The sequence below is a fragment of the Epinephelus fuscoguttatus genome, linkage group LG13, assembly GCF_011397635.1.
Source record: "Epinephelus fuscoguttatus linkage group LG13, E.fuscoguttatus.final_Chr_v1".
Lineage (NCBI taxonomy): Eukaryota > Metazoa > Chordata > Actinopteri > Perciformes > Serranidae > Epinephelus > Epinephelus fuscoguttatus.
The window spans coordinates 21,286,542-21,302,487 of NC_064764.1; the positions used below are offsets into that span (position 1 = coordinate 21,286,542).

The 15,946-nt window shown below is 41.3% G+C and overlaps 1 protein-coding gene across 4 annotated transcripts in view; it reads right to left on the reverse strand.

Annotated features, from left to right (window-relative positions):
- The window catches only part of grb14 (growth factor receptor-bound protein 14), a 79,197-nt gene that overhangs the window by 60,934 nt on the left and 2,317 nt on the right, over nt 1–15,946 (reverse strand). The window contains exons 1-3 of one of the 4 annotated variants that reach the window (XM_049594006.1): nt 12,571–12,610; nt 11,940–12,154; nt 9,644–9,773 (exon numbers count right to left, since the gene is read on the reverse strand). In XM_049594006.1, the coding sequence (XP_049449963.1) occupies nt 9,644–9,773; nt 11,940–12,127 (318 nt within the window). In that variant the 5' untranslated portion in view covers nt 12,128–12,154; nt 12,571–12,610. Of the gene's footprint in view, nt 1–642; nt 1,101–9,643; nt 9,774–11,939; nt 12,155–12,290; nt 12,477–12,570; nt 12,611–15,946 lie in introns of those variants that run through there. The other 3 variants (XM_049594007.1, XM_049594005.1, XM_049594009.1) reach the window with 3 other exon arrangements.

Below are 15,946 nucleotides of genomic sequence, written 5' to 3' on the forward strand. Positions count from 1 at the left end.
AAAATAAAAAGGCAAGAATCTATAAATCCATACACAGCAGCTTTAAAGGGGAGCAGGCAGGAGTTTAAGCATTTACACTATATTGTGGTTGAACCAATGTTTGTGAACATAACCGACTCTAAGGAATCACAGCAACAACGCCACCATCAGGTATGTGCAGCAAATGCAAAGTGCTGTTTCACATGTGGGCTTTCTTCCACCATCCATGGTCCTTATCAAAGTGAACATTTTTAGTGTATCTCAAGAGTCCAGTGTGAGCCAGTGTCTCTCTTTGGGTTTGAAACATCACCTCTCACAATCAAATGACACATTGCATCTATGTCAAAGATTGATTTTGAGACCCTAACTAGCTAACATTTTTGAAGAACCCAATGTAAATTCCATTGGAAATTCAGTTCTAACTACTAACAATAGTGAAGCAAATTATTGTGAACAGACTATAAACATATAAATGAAGACAAAAACTTTAAAAAGCTGCATAAATAGAATTTTTCCAGAGTGCTCCAATGAGGCTCGTCCAGTGCAATCTAAAAAGGCGGCTTAGATTTAGATTGGCAAACATGAACAGAAGGCAGCACTTCACTGGTAAAGAGGAAAAATGTTTAGGAGAAAGTACAGAGAAGATCCATGTCGGATACCTACCCGCTTCTGCAGACAAAGTGGTGTGATGGCAGGCAAAGTGACTCTTCTCGCATGGAAATTCATGCTTCTGCCTTATGTGCACTATTAACTATGTGAGAAATATCCACACATAGTAACTGAAAAACAGGATAAAGTACAAATTGTAGTGCTCGAGATTATTAATAATATAGAGATTCTTCTATATGGTAATCCTTGTGAAAGAGAAAAGCTGTTATGATGACAGCTCCCACTGTGAAAGTGTGAGAAACTAAGTCATGTTGCCTCCTCAACAAACAGAAACTCCTCCTTTGTCCTTGAGATTGTAAAAGCTTGTTTCCTTTTCGCTCCTTTTAGAAAGGCAGTTCCAGCAAACAAAACTGAAAAAAGAAGGTTTTCTCATGAGTGAAAACACACGAAGCCTGAGAAAGCTATTGTAAAATACTTGGAATCAAAGTAAGAAACTCTGCCCCGTGACAATGTAAAAAACACAACTAAGTTTTCTGAGAAAGTCCGTGTACCAGTGTTTCTTGCTTACCTTCAAACCAGACGCTACAATGCTATTTTTAGCTTCAGACCTAAAATATATTTAACCAAACAAAATGAGCTGAAGTGTTCCCAGAAAGTTCACGAATCAGCTTGTTTTTTGCTTACTTTTTAACCAGACACCACATAGCTATTTTTAGTCTCAGACATAGAATCCATTTCACTAAACAAACATTCATAAGAATATTCATGAGCATTTCCCATTAATGTTTTACGTTTTACTTTGTGTAAGCTCATTTTAGACAACGTTACGGGCAAAAAGTGATCATTAAACATTGCACATTTTATTAACTGTTTAGATAATGAAACACTAAAGAGTGTGCTGGGGAAATAAAGTTTTATTGTTGCACTACAGTTGCCCTCTTGCTGCAACCACATTAAGACTGACCTGTCGACATCAGACCTCAGATTAGTCATTGTGTTGTGACTTCTCAAAATGACATTTATCTATTCAATTATCCATATTATTCTAGTCATAACAATGTTCTGAATATAAGTATGTGTTGATGTTCATGCAATGCTTTGGCACTACTGTATCTAATGTCCCTTTAGAGAGGGAGAGAGAGAGAATTAGAGGTCCGAAATAGCGCTTACTCCCACAGCCTCAATTCACAACCCACATCTGTTTTACTGTAAGACGAGACAAAGAGGCCTTGTGAATATGAGTGTGCCATCTTTACAACATAGCCCCCTCTTCCAGCCTCAGTCTTTACCATTAGAGTAATAAAAATGAGAGAACAATATCAAATATCAAAGTTTAGTATGTTTATTTTAGGTCAAATACACTTATAAAATGTTTGCTTCTAGTTTAGTTAGCTCAGAGCACAAGTATGAAGATAGATACCGAATGCTGTGGGGAGCAGATGCCATCTCAATAAAGTTATGAATGCATTAATAAGGGAGAGACAATCGCAGACCACACGGAGCCTGAAGTTAATTGTCTGATGAAGACCACACACATATAAACTCATTCAGCCCTGCTTTAGTAATACAGTACTGCAGTGATACTCAACTTAGGTCCATAGGCCAAATCTGGGCCCTGATAGGGTGCAGGGTGGCCCCACAAACCACTTCCTATTCATAGGGAAAATAAACTGATTGATTTTGTACTTTTGATATACATTAAGCTGCCTTTACACCACCGCATGGGAACTGCCTTGACAACCAACTACCACTGCTACAGAGAGTTTGTTGTTAGAATTTTTTTTTTTTTTTTTTTTTTTTTTTTTAAATATTATTTTTAGGGGCTTTTTGCCTTTAATCGTCAGGATAGTGTGAAATAGGGAGAGAGAGGGAGTGGGGATGACACGCAGTGAAGGGTCACAAGCCGGAGTCGAAGTCGCGACCGCTGCAGCAGGACATCACCTCTATACATGGGGTGCCGGCACTATCCACTAGGCTACTGAATGAATGATTAAAGGAGCGCTTCACCTTCCAAAATCACCATTTATATATCAATTACTCACCCCGTGTTACACTGAAATTGTGAATTGAATTTGTGAAGAAAACTTTGTTTTTCTCTTTGATTTAGTTTTGCTGTTGTTAAACACAGTCCCCATTTACTACAATTCATCCAAAATAACACTTTTGGATGCTTTCTATACCATGGAGGCATGCGAGAAAAAAAACCGCCTTATTCACAAATTTAACATAACATGAGGTGAGTAATTGATATACATACTGTAAAATTCAAAAGCATGAAAAGTGAGCGACGGGAGCACAAAATAATTTTAGCAATGAATTATCAAGTAACAGCAAATGTTCAGTCGAGTAAATGATGCAACTCCTTATGACCAACAGAAGTTTCCCTGTCTTGTGCCTTGGCTGCTGAGTGGACTAACAGAGGTTAGCTTTGGCCATTGAGACAAAAACACTGTCTCCTCTGTGTTTTCCAGCCACGGTCAGAATTCGTTAGTGTTTAATGACGTTTCTGCCGTCACATCATTCAGTCATATTAGCCATGGAAGAATTGCAAAAGGTTGAGGGCCGTTGTTTCATCTGTGCAGCCATGGGTTGAAAATCTGACTTTAGATTTTTTTAAAGCTTTGGTATTTTTGATATTGTTGAACGTACAATTAATGTAGTATCAAAAAAAAAAAAAAAATCAAAGTCCCAATACTTTTCACAAGCTCATTAGTCCTGGTGTGAAAGCTGCCTGAACATGAATAGTTTTGGTCACTCAGTCAGCTAGAAGTGCGTCAAAGAGAAGTAACCTAGCTAATCTTGTCACCAAAACCTCACAGAGCTACAGTAAAAAGCCTGCACGCTGCATTTCAAAATGTGCACAGGTCTATATTTCTTTTATCTCCTCACCAGCACCAATTATTGTACTCCATTTCAATTCATGAGAACAGACAGGAGAAGAACCTCCCACGACAGGCTTCATGTTTATCTGGAAATGCAGCACACTGACTTGTGAGAGCGCAGACAAGCAGACGCTGCTAGTTATCACACAGCTAAAATGAATTGGAATTAATGGAGCCAATGGAGCCAGAATGATAACAGAGTCTCCACAACTCCCATAACAAAGCCAGTTCCAGACACTTTGTCCTTGACCACGGGTGATTCAATCAAGACCCCTTGCAAGCTCTGTCAAAGGAACAAGACATCAACCAAGGGTGTAGCGGTGCATGTATGCAGATGTGGAGTGTATGCCCACATCTGGGCAGAGGGATGCAGGGTAAAGCAATCTAACAACAGCCAGGAAATAGGGGAAATCTTTAGGATATACTGGGGTAACAAATTAAAAATGGTAAAACAGTAGCTATCGTCCACACACATAACAACAACCATAGCCCTGCAAGGATTCACAAGTTGACTGTGTACCACTCAAACCAATGTTACCTCAACAGATGCTGAGATTCAGATGTGAAATCCTGAATATGTAGCAGTAGGCCACAAAATCCAGCGCATGCTAACTGTGCTTGAGAGGTGTGCTGTGTCAGGACAACCTTCAGTGAGGCGAAGGATGCGTCTTCATTCATTCATTCTGTGCTATTCACACGGTATTTAGTGCTGCTGTCTGGTTTGATAAGATCAGAAAAGAGTGTAAACTATTTATCTGTACAGTGTACATCCTGCATTGTACTCTTAAAGTTTAACCCGTGGGTGTTGTTGTTTACACATGACCCAGGTTTACAGCTGTCCTTCCACACGTTAAATCAGAGTAATACCTGTTTCACACAACATGAAGTTCAGCAAAAACTCATGGCTATGCTGACAACACAAATAAGAAGAAGTGGGTTCATTTTGCAGAACTAACTAGCTATATTTGGTATTACAAAAATAAGCAGAGCAACCACAAACATCATGTTATCCCATATGACTGCCTGTGTGGAAGGGGTAAGACAGTCATGAAGAGAAACAAAAAAGCTGCACCAGATGACTTCCTATATATAACACAAACTCCCTGTTAGGCACGAGGAATGAAAGCTATGCGCAGAGATTACAGAGCATGACTCCTGATTCAAACTCCTCAGATTCTCTTACTGAACGATTGCATTATAACGTTCCTGTCAGTGTCCAATACTGTTGATTCAAGTTTACAAAACTCAAATGATGCACAAGGTATGGCTTCAGCGTAGCTCTGATTGGTCAGTACGCAGCTCTCCGACATATTATCAAAGTTGCTGAATGGAGAGAACATGAGTAACTGTTTTATATTTATTATAAAGACGGACCCTGAGGACATTATTACATCTGCTGTAGCGAAGAGGCTGAAACTCAGAGTGAAGAACACGTACGTGGTGCATGTTGGATCTGAAATAACATCTCTAAAGGGGCAGGCATTTCCTCTGAGTCATATAGCTGAACTGAACACTCAACACCGTCTGGACACAGGCTGCCTGTGTGCTTCTGGTTTCTGGTAAGAGTCCAAGCATGACTGCCCACTATATTCCTGGAGAGTGTAGGCTGTGCCAGCTACGTGGACTTCCTCAAAAACTGTTTATTTTGCCATTATATCGTGAAGTCATGCCAGTTCTTCCATTATGTTACGCTCAAAGCCATCTTACGCTGCCTGTATCAACAATGTCATCAAAGAATTGTCTTTACAGTGACCAGCGTTGCATGACGGGTTTCGCAAGCCTCTAAATATTTACAGCATCGTCATGTCATACTAAATTTTGTGTATTTGTGTACACAGTGGTGCTGTGGCTGAGCCAGACTTAAAATCTGAACCCTTGGTATTGCCGGTGGGCACTTTTCCTGAGGTCAATATCAAAAGTGCAGAAGGATTTTATTTCACAAAGTAATCTCTAATGTCACGGCTGTATCTGAAACAGCTGAGGCAGTTTAGCACTCAGACTTATTCACCATGCAAACCGATCTTCCAAATCCATGTGTCTTGACCTATTGTACGTATAACAATGCATTTTCATGTCAACACACTGAATGTAGATGCATTAAGAAAGGTATTTGACTGGAGATTGCTGACGGCAAACCTGGGTTTCTCATTGACATAGTGTGGCAGTTATGACTCGCTGGTGTTGTTATGGAAATGTACCATGACACTACAAACACTGGGCTAACAGGGGGCTCAGATAAACCAGTTTCTCACAAGTGAAGTAGCTTTAAAAGCCTGTGTAAAACAAAGTGATGTTGCCACAATTGTGCAAAGCCACTCAAATCAACTGCGGCAAAACAAAAACATGGTCATCCAGACACGGAGTTGGTCGAGATGCCACATCGACAGACGCCACTGCCATTTTCCTAGCCTGCTCATTTTATAATCTGAGCCTGTCCTTAGTAGAAGATTATTATTTTCAGATAATTGTAACTGATGGGAAAATTACTACCCCAAAAGACACACTGGGGAAGCTCAATGGACAATTTTCCTTTATAGAAAAGTTAGAAGGGTGGGTGAGGGGGTGAGCGCTGCACAGTTGGAACAATGATGTCATTGGTTTCTTGAGTGCTACTGAAAGAAGGTCATAACCCTGTGACATGAGGATTGTGACACAAAAACAGCTGTTCGCTCTGACATACTCCCTTTGTCTCCCCAGTGCCGCTGCTGAAAAGACTAAGTGAGAGGCTGTCAGGCCCATGAGGTGCAGGCACAGGCCTCATCAGCGAGATACATAGGGAGCACTTTAGGATTTGCTAACAAGGAAGCCACATTGTTGCAGAGTGAGGTCAACAGGGTGTCATATTGCTCCTTCACTGAGAAACTTGAGGATTATTCTCGCATTTGTCAAAGAAAATGCCAAATCCGTGCAAATCCCTGACCTGTATTCACAATAGGCTGCCGAGAGCACAGGAGGATTTGGCAATCACTCTGTATGAATTGAGTGAGGATGGAATAGAGTAGAAGGGCTCATTTGAGACATAATATATCAAGTGGAGACACTCCAGTGTTAGATAATCAAGCAATCTTACCACAATGCATGAAGAAGAACAAATGCCAATATGATTTCACTCTTATGCCAATCACACTTACTAACAGCACAATGGAAGCTTTAGAAAAAAATAGAAAACAAGATTTTCTGTATGGATTTTTTTTTCTCATTCTCAGCATGAAAGCAACACATGAGCACACAGAGGTCTAATACTGCTGATAGTCCTTGGTAACTGCTGAGCTCTGTAATTTCAAGCTTTCCTATGAGTCACTACTTTGAGCTGCCCCCTGCTGCTACACATGAACACACAAATACACACATTTATACACACACATGCACACCACAAAGATACTGAAAAACCTGAAATCAACTTCAGTATACAGTATACAGATCCACATCCAGGAAATATCTAGCGGTTGACAAACCAGACTAATTTAACAGTCCTGGAAAATGTATAGACAAAATCCATTTTGAAACCCATGCACTTTTGAAGCAGACCCATAATTGTTAGCTTTCCAACATAATGAATGTGCTCTCTTTTTAGAATTTGGCAGTGAGATCTGTATAAACGCACAAATCAACAACAGATCACAGGGTCATATTAAGTAATATCTGGCTGTGCAAAGGAATATGTTTTCTGCTGACTTGCACTCATAAAGAGAGTGGTTAATAAACAATAATTCATCAGGAGTTGTGTATCACCTGCAGTACGTTTGTGCAAGCTGTTGCAGGCAAAATTAGGAGATCATTAGATTGTAGGGGAAGGCAAAAAAAGTTGTAGTGCACTTTCCAAAACGAAAAACACAAGCGCAACAGTAAAAGGAATGCATAAAACAGTCCATATATCTGCTTTAATGCAAGCTGCAAATGTTAGCATGCATAGCTAACTAGCTTACTACAAATAATGGTACAGTCCAAAGCCAAGGGACACATCATAAACCAACCACATTAGGCTGTTTTTGGACCAAAGGGACTTTTTCATGGCTCTGAGAACCTCCTTTTTTGTGTGCATGTCCCTTAAGAACTAGAAATGATCATAGCTCTTAGAACACTGTTTTGAGGGACTTTTTTTTTTTAGCTTCTTTTTTTTAGAGTAGTTACTCCCCCACTACAAGAGGAACCCTGAGTGACATAAGCAGACACAGACATAAGTGTACGCTGACAGGTCAAACACTGGAAATGCAGCACCAGCAACCACAAATTTTAAAAATTTGGAAACAGTGTAAAAAGTAGACAATAAATCCTCTTTTTTCCTTTGCCTTCTTTTATTTACTTATCCCCCTTTTTTCTACTGTACTTTTTTTTTAATAGGGAATCAGTGTCATTGTGTGTTCAACCTGTATCACCATGGACTTTCAAAGTAGGAGTGGGAGGGGATGGGTAGAGGCAGGGCTGCAAAGATTAGTCGACTAATCGATGACTGATCGACTATTAAAATAATCGATGACTATTTTAGTAGTCGACTAATCGGTTTGAGTCATTTTTCATAGAAAAGTACTATAAATGTACCCCAACATACTCTTATTGCAGCTTCTTACGTTCAGATATTGGCAGCTTTACATACTCTCCCATGACGGTGAACTAAAACCCTTTGGCGTGAGTATGAAACAAGACATTAGATAACATAATTTTGGGGTTTGGGAGAGGCAGACAGACATTTTTCAACATTTTAACACATTTTTCAATAGATTCGTCGACTAATTGAAGAAATAATCGACAGATTAGTCGACAATGAAAATAATCGTTAGTTGCGGCCCTAGTGGGAGGTGGAGAGGGATGTTTGTTACCAAAAAAAAATGGAAGGAAAAGTATTGTTTTAATTGTAATTCTGTATGATTTGCAGTTATCCTTCAATAAAAAATGCCATTAACAAAAAACACCAACAACAGCTCATAATAAAATAAAATGCAGAAAAAGAAAATGCAGCCAAATGGACCGACAGTGAAGTCCTGGTTTTACTGAGCATATATTCATTGGTAGAAATACAAAGTGATTTGAATCCTAAGAGCATAAGTGACGGTGCTACACAAACTCCTGGCCAGCTTACAGTCTGCCAATTCAGCATTCCTTATGGCGGTGCCAAAGTAAACAAAAAAAGGCTGTGAAGGTATGTACTTCTCTGGGGAGTTCTCTGCCCCAGTGGGCACTTCCTCTTAAGGAGTCCCCTGAACTGTTTGATCCAAAAACACCTGGTGTGTGGGGTTATAAGTTCAGTCTCCGTTCACCGGTCTGTCCTGTTGTTTTTTTGTTTGTTTTGGGAAGTGTACAGATGCTTTTACTGGATTCACGTTTTCAAGTCTGCTGGTGACAAAATCAACAATCACCTTCTTGCAATGAGAAGCCATTTAACTACTTCTGTGTGAAAGCAGAGACTCACTGTTCCTAAAGTTACTATAACTCTTGAGTGGTAAATCTGTCACACCTGTCATTATCAGCTGCATATGTGCCATACTAGAATGGAAAGCGTTGGCATAGCAAAAGTAAATAAGAGGGGCGGGGCATAGTGGATGGTCAGTTGGTGACCAAAGTAAGAAAAAAAATCAATAAAACTGAAGATCTACTACACTGGAGTGAAAGCAGCAGCAGGTACTTTCACACATTCGTCACATTACACACCACACACCCTGTGCTAAAACAAATGTACAAGAGTGGCTGTTGGGCACTAAGCCAGGTATTTCCTGGGTCAACAATACAGTTATAATTAAATTCCAAATGCACTAACTTCAGGTGCTATCAAATCACAGGTATTTCCCATTTTTATGTTGTTCAGTGGCACTGTATGCAGGTACAAACCCAGGCTCTCAAAAGTACTACCACTGAGCGTGTGGATTGTCGGAGTGTGTGCTGACAGCATTATTATCTACTCACTGCAATGAATTTACATACTCACACAACTGGTTCTACCGTCCATATGCCCTGAAGTGTCAGACCAATCACAAGTCAAACATGTAAGTATGCATTTATGTAAATCTAAATATGTCCTGCAGTTGTTTTTCTGGCACTTGTTCCAATTAAAGTTAGCATAACTGTGTTGCCTGAGGTTACACATGATGAAGGTTACAATAGAGGCCTTTTTTTTTCTTTCAAATAATATGCCTCTTTGTGTCACAGTTAGCCTCTAGTACTGTAAATGGAACACTCACCTGAGTTGCACTACTTTTGGTCCATGGCAATAAACATTCAGAGACAAGGGGGGAAAGGGTTGAGGCGATAAGCTCAGGGAAAGGGTTTGGAACAGGGGAAGAGAATGACTCCTCTCCCTCTTTATTGCTCCTGAAGGACAAAAAATACAGAGAGAGAGAGAGAGAGAGAGAGACAGAGAGACAGACAGAGAGAGAGAGAGAGAGAGAGGCGCTGCATTAAATGTGGCAAGCACTGTTCACATCTGATTTCAAATTCTGTATGAGTCTTCAAACATGTAAAAGTATGTCACACTAAACATTTGGCTAACGGAAATGGTGCACACATCTACAGTATTCTCTTTGATGTAATGGTACGGCCATAAAACACGTTTCCATAGTGTCTGAGGTTTGAATACCACTCACATAAAGGGGCAATTCACCCCAAAATCAAACACATTTTTCCTCTTACATGTCGTGCTGTTTCAGTCTACGTTGTTTTGGTGTCAGTTGTTGAGTGTTGTAGGGATGTCTGCCTTCTCTCACATATAATGGAACAAGATGGCACTCAGCTTGTGGTGCTCAGAACGCCAAATAATGCTAAATTCAATTGCAATGCCTCTTTCAGAAATCATGGCCCAGCTACTCAAAATAATCCACAGAACTTGTTGTGAGCAGTTTCATGTACAAACTATTTTCTTTCTACTGAACTACACCCACCAACCGTATCATAGTGCAAGGAATCATGCGAGTACTGTTAGCTCGCCTAGCACCACCAAGCTAACTAACAACGCTGTTAATGTTAAATCGCGTGCTGTCACAAGCACAAGCCTCTTGACCATAAGTAGTAGCACACTCCTTTCTGCACAGTTGGCGGAAATATTTCAGTAGAAAGAAAACAGTTTGTACATGAAACTACTCACAAGTTAAAATGCATTTCATTGGTGCTTTGAGCACGACAAGCCGAGTGTCATCTAGTTCCATTATATTTGAGAGAAGGCAGATATCTCTACAGCTGATATCTCCAACACTTAGCAACTCACACCAAAACAATCTAGACTGATAAACAGCACTACAGGTCAGAGGATTTTGGGTTGAAATCTCCCTTTAAAGTATCAAACTGCTTTCCAGAAGCTTTAGTGAAATGTTGGCTCAAGCAGTTGCAGAATTTACAGTTTGTGAAATATTGCATGAAACTTATGGAGAAACTGCAGTGGAAAAATCACGCTTTTAAAAGGATGAATACAAACAATAGATCACTTGTCTCCCTATTTCGCCTGTCAGAGTCAGTCCAGACTGTGACATCGTAACGATGCATTAGACTTTATGCCAGACTGATTTCGCAACTTGTAGCTTAGAGAGATGTTTCAACATATTGCTGGTTCTTGTGTTGCATGTGTCCCACGTAGACAAATTGGGGAGTGTAAATGAAGCAGGTGATAAACAAACTGACAGAAACATAAGGCTGCGTCTGCATGGACTCCTCCTGCTCTCAACTACCAGACGGCACACCCCACTCACCATCAGACTGATAAGATTATGCACATGTGACCTGCCCCTGATTTTACCACTATCATACAGTAGCTGACAGAAACATTAAAAGGCTTTAAGTGCTGGCTTGAGGAGAGCAATCTATATTACAATCAAAAAATAGCAGAATCAGGATTTTTTTTTGCCATGATTTCGAATATTATAATCATGTGTCACCCTAACCCCGATGTGATGCATCTTCCAATTTTAGGCAGTAAAGAGTAGCCAGTACTCCTCAAATGCATTTAACATGTCCGCACAGTGAACTAACATTTCAATCCGTCATAACCTGTGTAAACATATCATCCACAACACCACATTCAACTGTCATCATGATAAGGTAAGAGTTAGAATCAGCACACTTGCAGATGAGAGGGCCTCGGTTCCTGAACAAGGTGCCGTTCTCTGACTGACGCTTTCTTTACTGCTCTGTAAACACAGCAGTTACTGAGTTACTAATTATCTCCCACAAACTAACAGGTGCTTGATTTGATTCCAGGTCTTTAACTGCACTGTTGAAATAATGCATTACACTCCATTGACAGCTGCGTTTGGCTCAAGCCAATTGTGTTTACAGGTACAAAGTCTACGCTACAGCTTTCAAATAGACCTCTGTGTCTCACTCCTGCTAATACAAAGAGTGCACTATTCTTCTGCAGGGCAGCTCACAGTGTTAAGTGTAGAGTAGAAAACACTTCTTTCAGTTTTGGTGTAACTGAATTTATTTTAATTGAATCCCATAAACAGCCTGTTGTCATTCATGGCAAGTGCATAGAAAATTGAGTCATACCTGCTCCCCTTGCAGAGCGTAGTCCTGATCTTCTGGGCATTTGGTGCTGGTAAAGGAGCTCGCAAAGGGATGAGGGCTGGGCTGGGAAAGCCACTCACATTACCCTTGCCACTCTGAAAAATCTCTGCTTTCTCTCCGAGGCTTCCAGAAGTGTGTATTCCGTCCAGTGTGTTATTCATATCACTCATGTGGGCCGGCTAGATCCAAGGCATCATCTGGAGCAGAGAGAAGAGACGAGCTGTTGGACTGGAGTGTGTGCAGAGCACAGTTAGAGCAAGCTGGCTGGCGGGGCTCCTCTGCTCACAGCTCAGCAGAGCACTCACACACACACACACACATACACACACTCACACACAAGTCTCTCTGGCTCATCTGCTGCCCACGAGGCTGGCCCAGTGGGGCAAAACGATCCCTCCTACCCAAACATGATCCACCACAATAAAGATATTTTTAACACAATGACTCCCAAAACAGCCATCCTTGCTCTGACACAGTAGTGCACTAATAAACGCCTAATTTGCTCAGCCTCTAGTCTGCTCTTGCTTTAATTTCCCTGCTTTTGTTTTGGTTTTTTGATATAGTTCCCTCTGCAACCTGGAAGGCAGGAAATGTGCACACAAAGCACACTTACACAAAGGGGGTGTCTTTAGCTCAGTAATGAGTCCGTGAGGGACACCAGTACTATAAAACAAACTGTTCTTTTGTCATGGACTTCGCACAGGGATCCAAATTGCACTTTAAACTTAGTGCACAGCAGAAGGCAAAGGGTTGTGCGGAGTCGCCAGCCCAGCGGATTGGCTGTGTTGTGGGCTGTGTCATTCAGTGACAGGCTCCATGTGGGGGATGGTTGGGGTGATAACATCATTCTGAAAGGTAATATGTAACAGAGTCTGACCAGGGGAGGACAGGCTACTGGAGATACAGACAAACAGGCAGCATAGGGTTAAAGCAATACCTTATTACATTAACAGAGGACAAGGCTAACTTGATTACTTTGGCAAATATGACAAGCTGGTGTGGTGGTCAAACCCCTGTTGTTTTAACCTTCAAAGCAAAGAAATACAGAGTAAGGAAACAGTACGACGTTGCACCTCAGAGGGATAAAAGAGCACAATTTTCATCTTTCTGATTGTGTATCTTTAGCGTGGTTTAACTTAACTGTGAAAAGAAGAAGTTTGTAACTGTGAAATCATTTGCAAAGAGATGGAAATCGGTGTAATCTGCATGACCTCTGCCTTTCTGTCCCCATTAATCCACTCTCCCTGACACATACCCACCAGCATCTGTCACAATCACACAGCCCTACATGGCTTGGGTTACCTTTAAACATAAGCACTATTATGTGCACTTTAAAAGCATACCATGAGCACGAGAGAACCAGCTGATCGCTGGACTGCTCTGCGCAACGACGTGCAAGAGCTTCACTAGCTTATGAGGTAAAACCCTCAGTGTCAGTACTAGTGTCTCGAGCAGCGGGTGATGGGGGCAGACAAATGGTTCAGCTGAGGTCCAGCAGTGGACTGATACAAGGACAAGAAACCCCAGGCAGCATGAGAGGGCCAGAAATAACTCATAGCCTGGAACACATTCTTCTGGTATCAGTCAATGCAAATGCTAATTACATTGGTGTAGGATGAATGCCAGATCTATTTTAGGGACTTAATAGAGTGTTTCACATAACTGTAAGACATGTTTTTTTTTTTTGTTTTTTTTTTAAAGGCGCTGTATGTAAGAATGTGGCCAAAACGGTTACTGCACTCAAATTCAAAATACTGCCACAAGTCGTGTCCGGCCCCCCTCCCCTACAGATTCGAAGTTGCTAGACAGCTGCCATGGCAGGGCTGTGTCGCCGCGTCCTTGATCTTCAGTTTTCCAGCGGACCATTTGAGCAAGTCCAGCTTCTTTACTGCTAAAGCTGCTGCCGGGATACAGCTGAGGAGGAGCCGGCTGCCAATGCTATGTACTGGGACACTGCTAATGCTGCTTGCCGTGCTGCTGTAGCTCAGTCGTAACTTTAACTGATGCTGAGACCCTACTGACTGCGTGACTGGTAGACGGTGGTGGGTGGCGCAACAGGCCAAAACACAAATTCAAAACATAAACATGATTTGCGGACGGTAAATTTTTTTTTTTAAATGCGAATATTCTGGCTGTACTATTGTTGTTGTGAGATCAGTATGTTATATGAACATTATTCCTTAGTCTCTGTAACGTATTAGGAGGATTTTATGACTATTTGCTTTAGATGTCTTACATATAGCTCCTTTAATTATAGAGCAATTATAGTTGCAATAGTTTTGTACGGCAAACTAGTTAATTAATTCTCTCATATTGATGACTGATGATTGATTGTCCTTGTCCACTTAACGTCATCATTTACAACATCATGTACGGGGCACTGTTTCAGCCTTCTTAGCTGCTCCTGTGCACACATGCTATAATACCATGCAGGTAAAAAAAAACAAACAAAAAAAACAAAACAATAAATAAATCCTGTCAGGTATTGGCTGATATAAATGGACCCCTGAGATATTGTTTTATTTTGAGCATTTTATACTGTAAGGTATTTTGGTTTTAGTTTTACACATTGGGTTTTAGATCCCTTTACTTTTTTTTTTTTTTTTTTTTTTTAGATATTTTTTTGGGGGCATTTTGGCCTTTAATTGATAGGACAGACAAGTGTGGGAGGGGGAGAGAGAGGGGGAGTGACATGCAGGAAATGGCCACAGGCTGGAGTCGAGCCCGGGCCCCTGCGGCAACAGCCTTGTACATGGGGCGCCTGCTCTATCCACTAAGGCACCGACGCCCCAGATCACTTTACTTTTGATACAAAACTAATACCATCATCATTAAATTATTAATCCTTTTTTTTTATTTTATTTTATCTATTTTGTCTTAAAATGATGCATACACTATCTTTTAACATCATTTATATAATTCCACTCTGTCGAAACTGTTCTATATTAAATGACAGGAGCAGTTTTGGCCTCCCTTGTACTTTTGCTAAGTGCCAAAAATGACATCATGGACACACACTAATTGGTCTAATGAGGCACTGGTTACTGCCAATGACCCTTATCAGCTCTGCTTTCAGTGCCACAGTACCAAGAGTGCCTCTACTCAGTTTGCTTGCCTGCCAGAGTGCTGATTGCCAGGTTTGTATGGTGTTTGTAGTAAAAAATAAAAGTACTTCAGCTTCAGTTCTGAAATATAGCTCCGCTAAAACCCCCCAGAAAAGTCAGGTAGCACCTCATTTTTGCTCTACTTCTGTCCAGGATTGACCAGCAGGATGGCCTTAGCTAAGGCCATCCTGCTGGTCAATCCTCAGCAGAGCATGAACAAGGAGATCGTGGAAAGTAGATATTCCACCTTGCTCTCCAGTTGGCAGTGACAGCCAACAACCTGCGGCTGCTGGGTGTGTCCCTATCACAGCTGCAACAACACACAAGACCTCTGTATCAGCTAAGAGGTTAGATCCGGTGAAGACGAACAACCTCGCCGGCCACAGGTTGTGTTACGGCACATGTTGCATAACTGCCCTCCAGCACAAGGACAATGAAATCTCCTGGGTGCTCCACTGGTACTACAGAGGACCGTGTGAGCATCCACCTCCCTCAGAAACCAGCTTGTTCAGCATTTTAAAGAAGACTACTAGAACAGCACTTTCTGTATGTGTGGCTCCCCTCTGCTTGGCTTGATGAACCTCCCTGTAGAAGTAGGTGGAACTGCTGACAGGGACTCAAGCTACACTATTCTTGTACGGTCCTGGTAAATCTGGCAGCTGGCACCATACCTAGGTACTGTCGGAGGCACGGATGGTGATAGGTTGGTGCTGCTGTTAAGAGAGCGAAAGGTTGTGTGCTCCATGGGTCCACCAACTGATCTGAGTGGCGTAACTCAGACAAATCCTAGTTAAAAAACATCATGAGTTTAAGTCAAGCCACAGCTGTCCAGTTCAGCTCGATGCACTCTGTCCATCTAATGAAATGGAAAGGTTACTACATTTG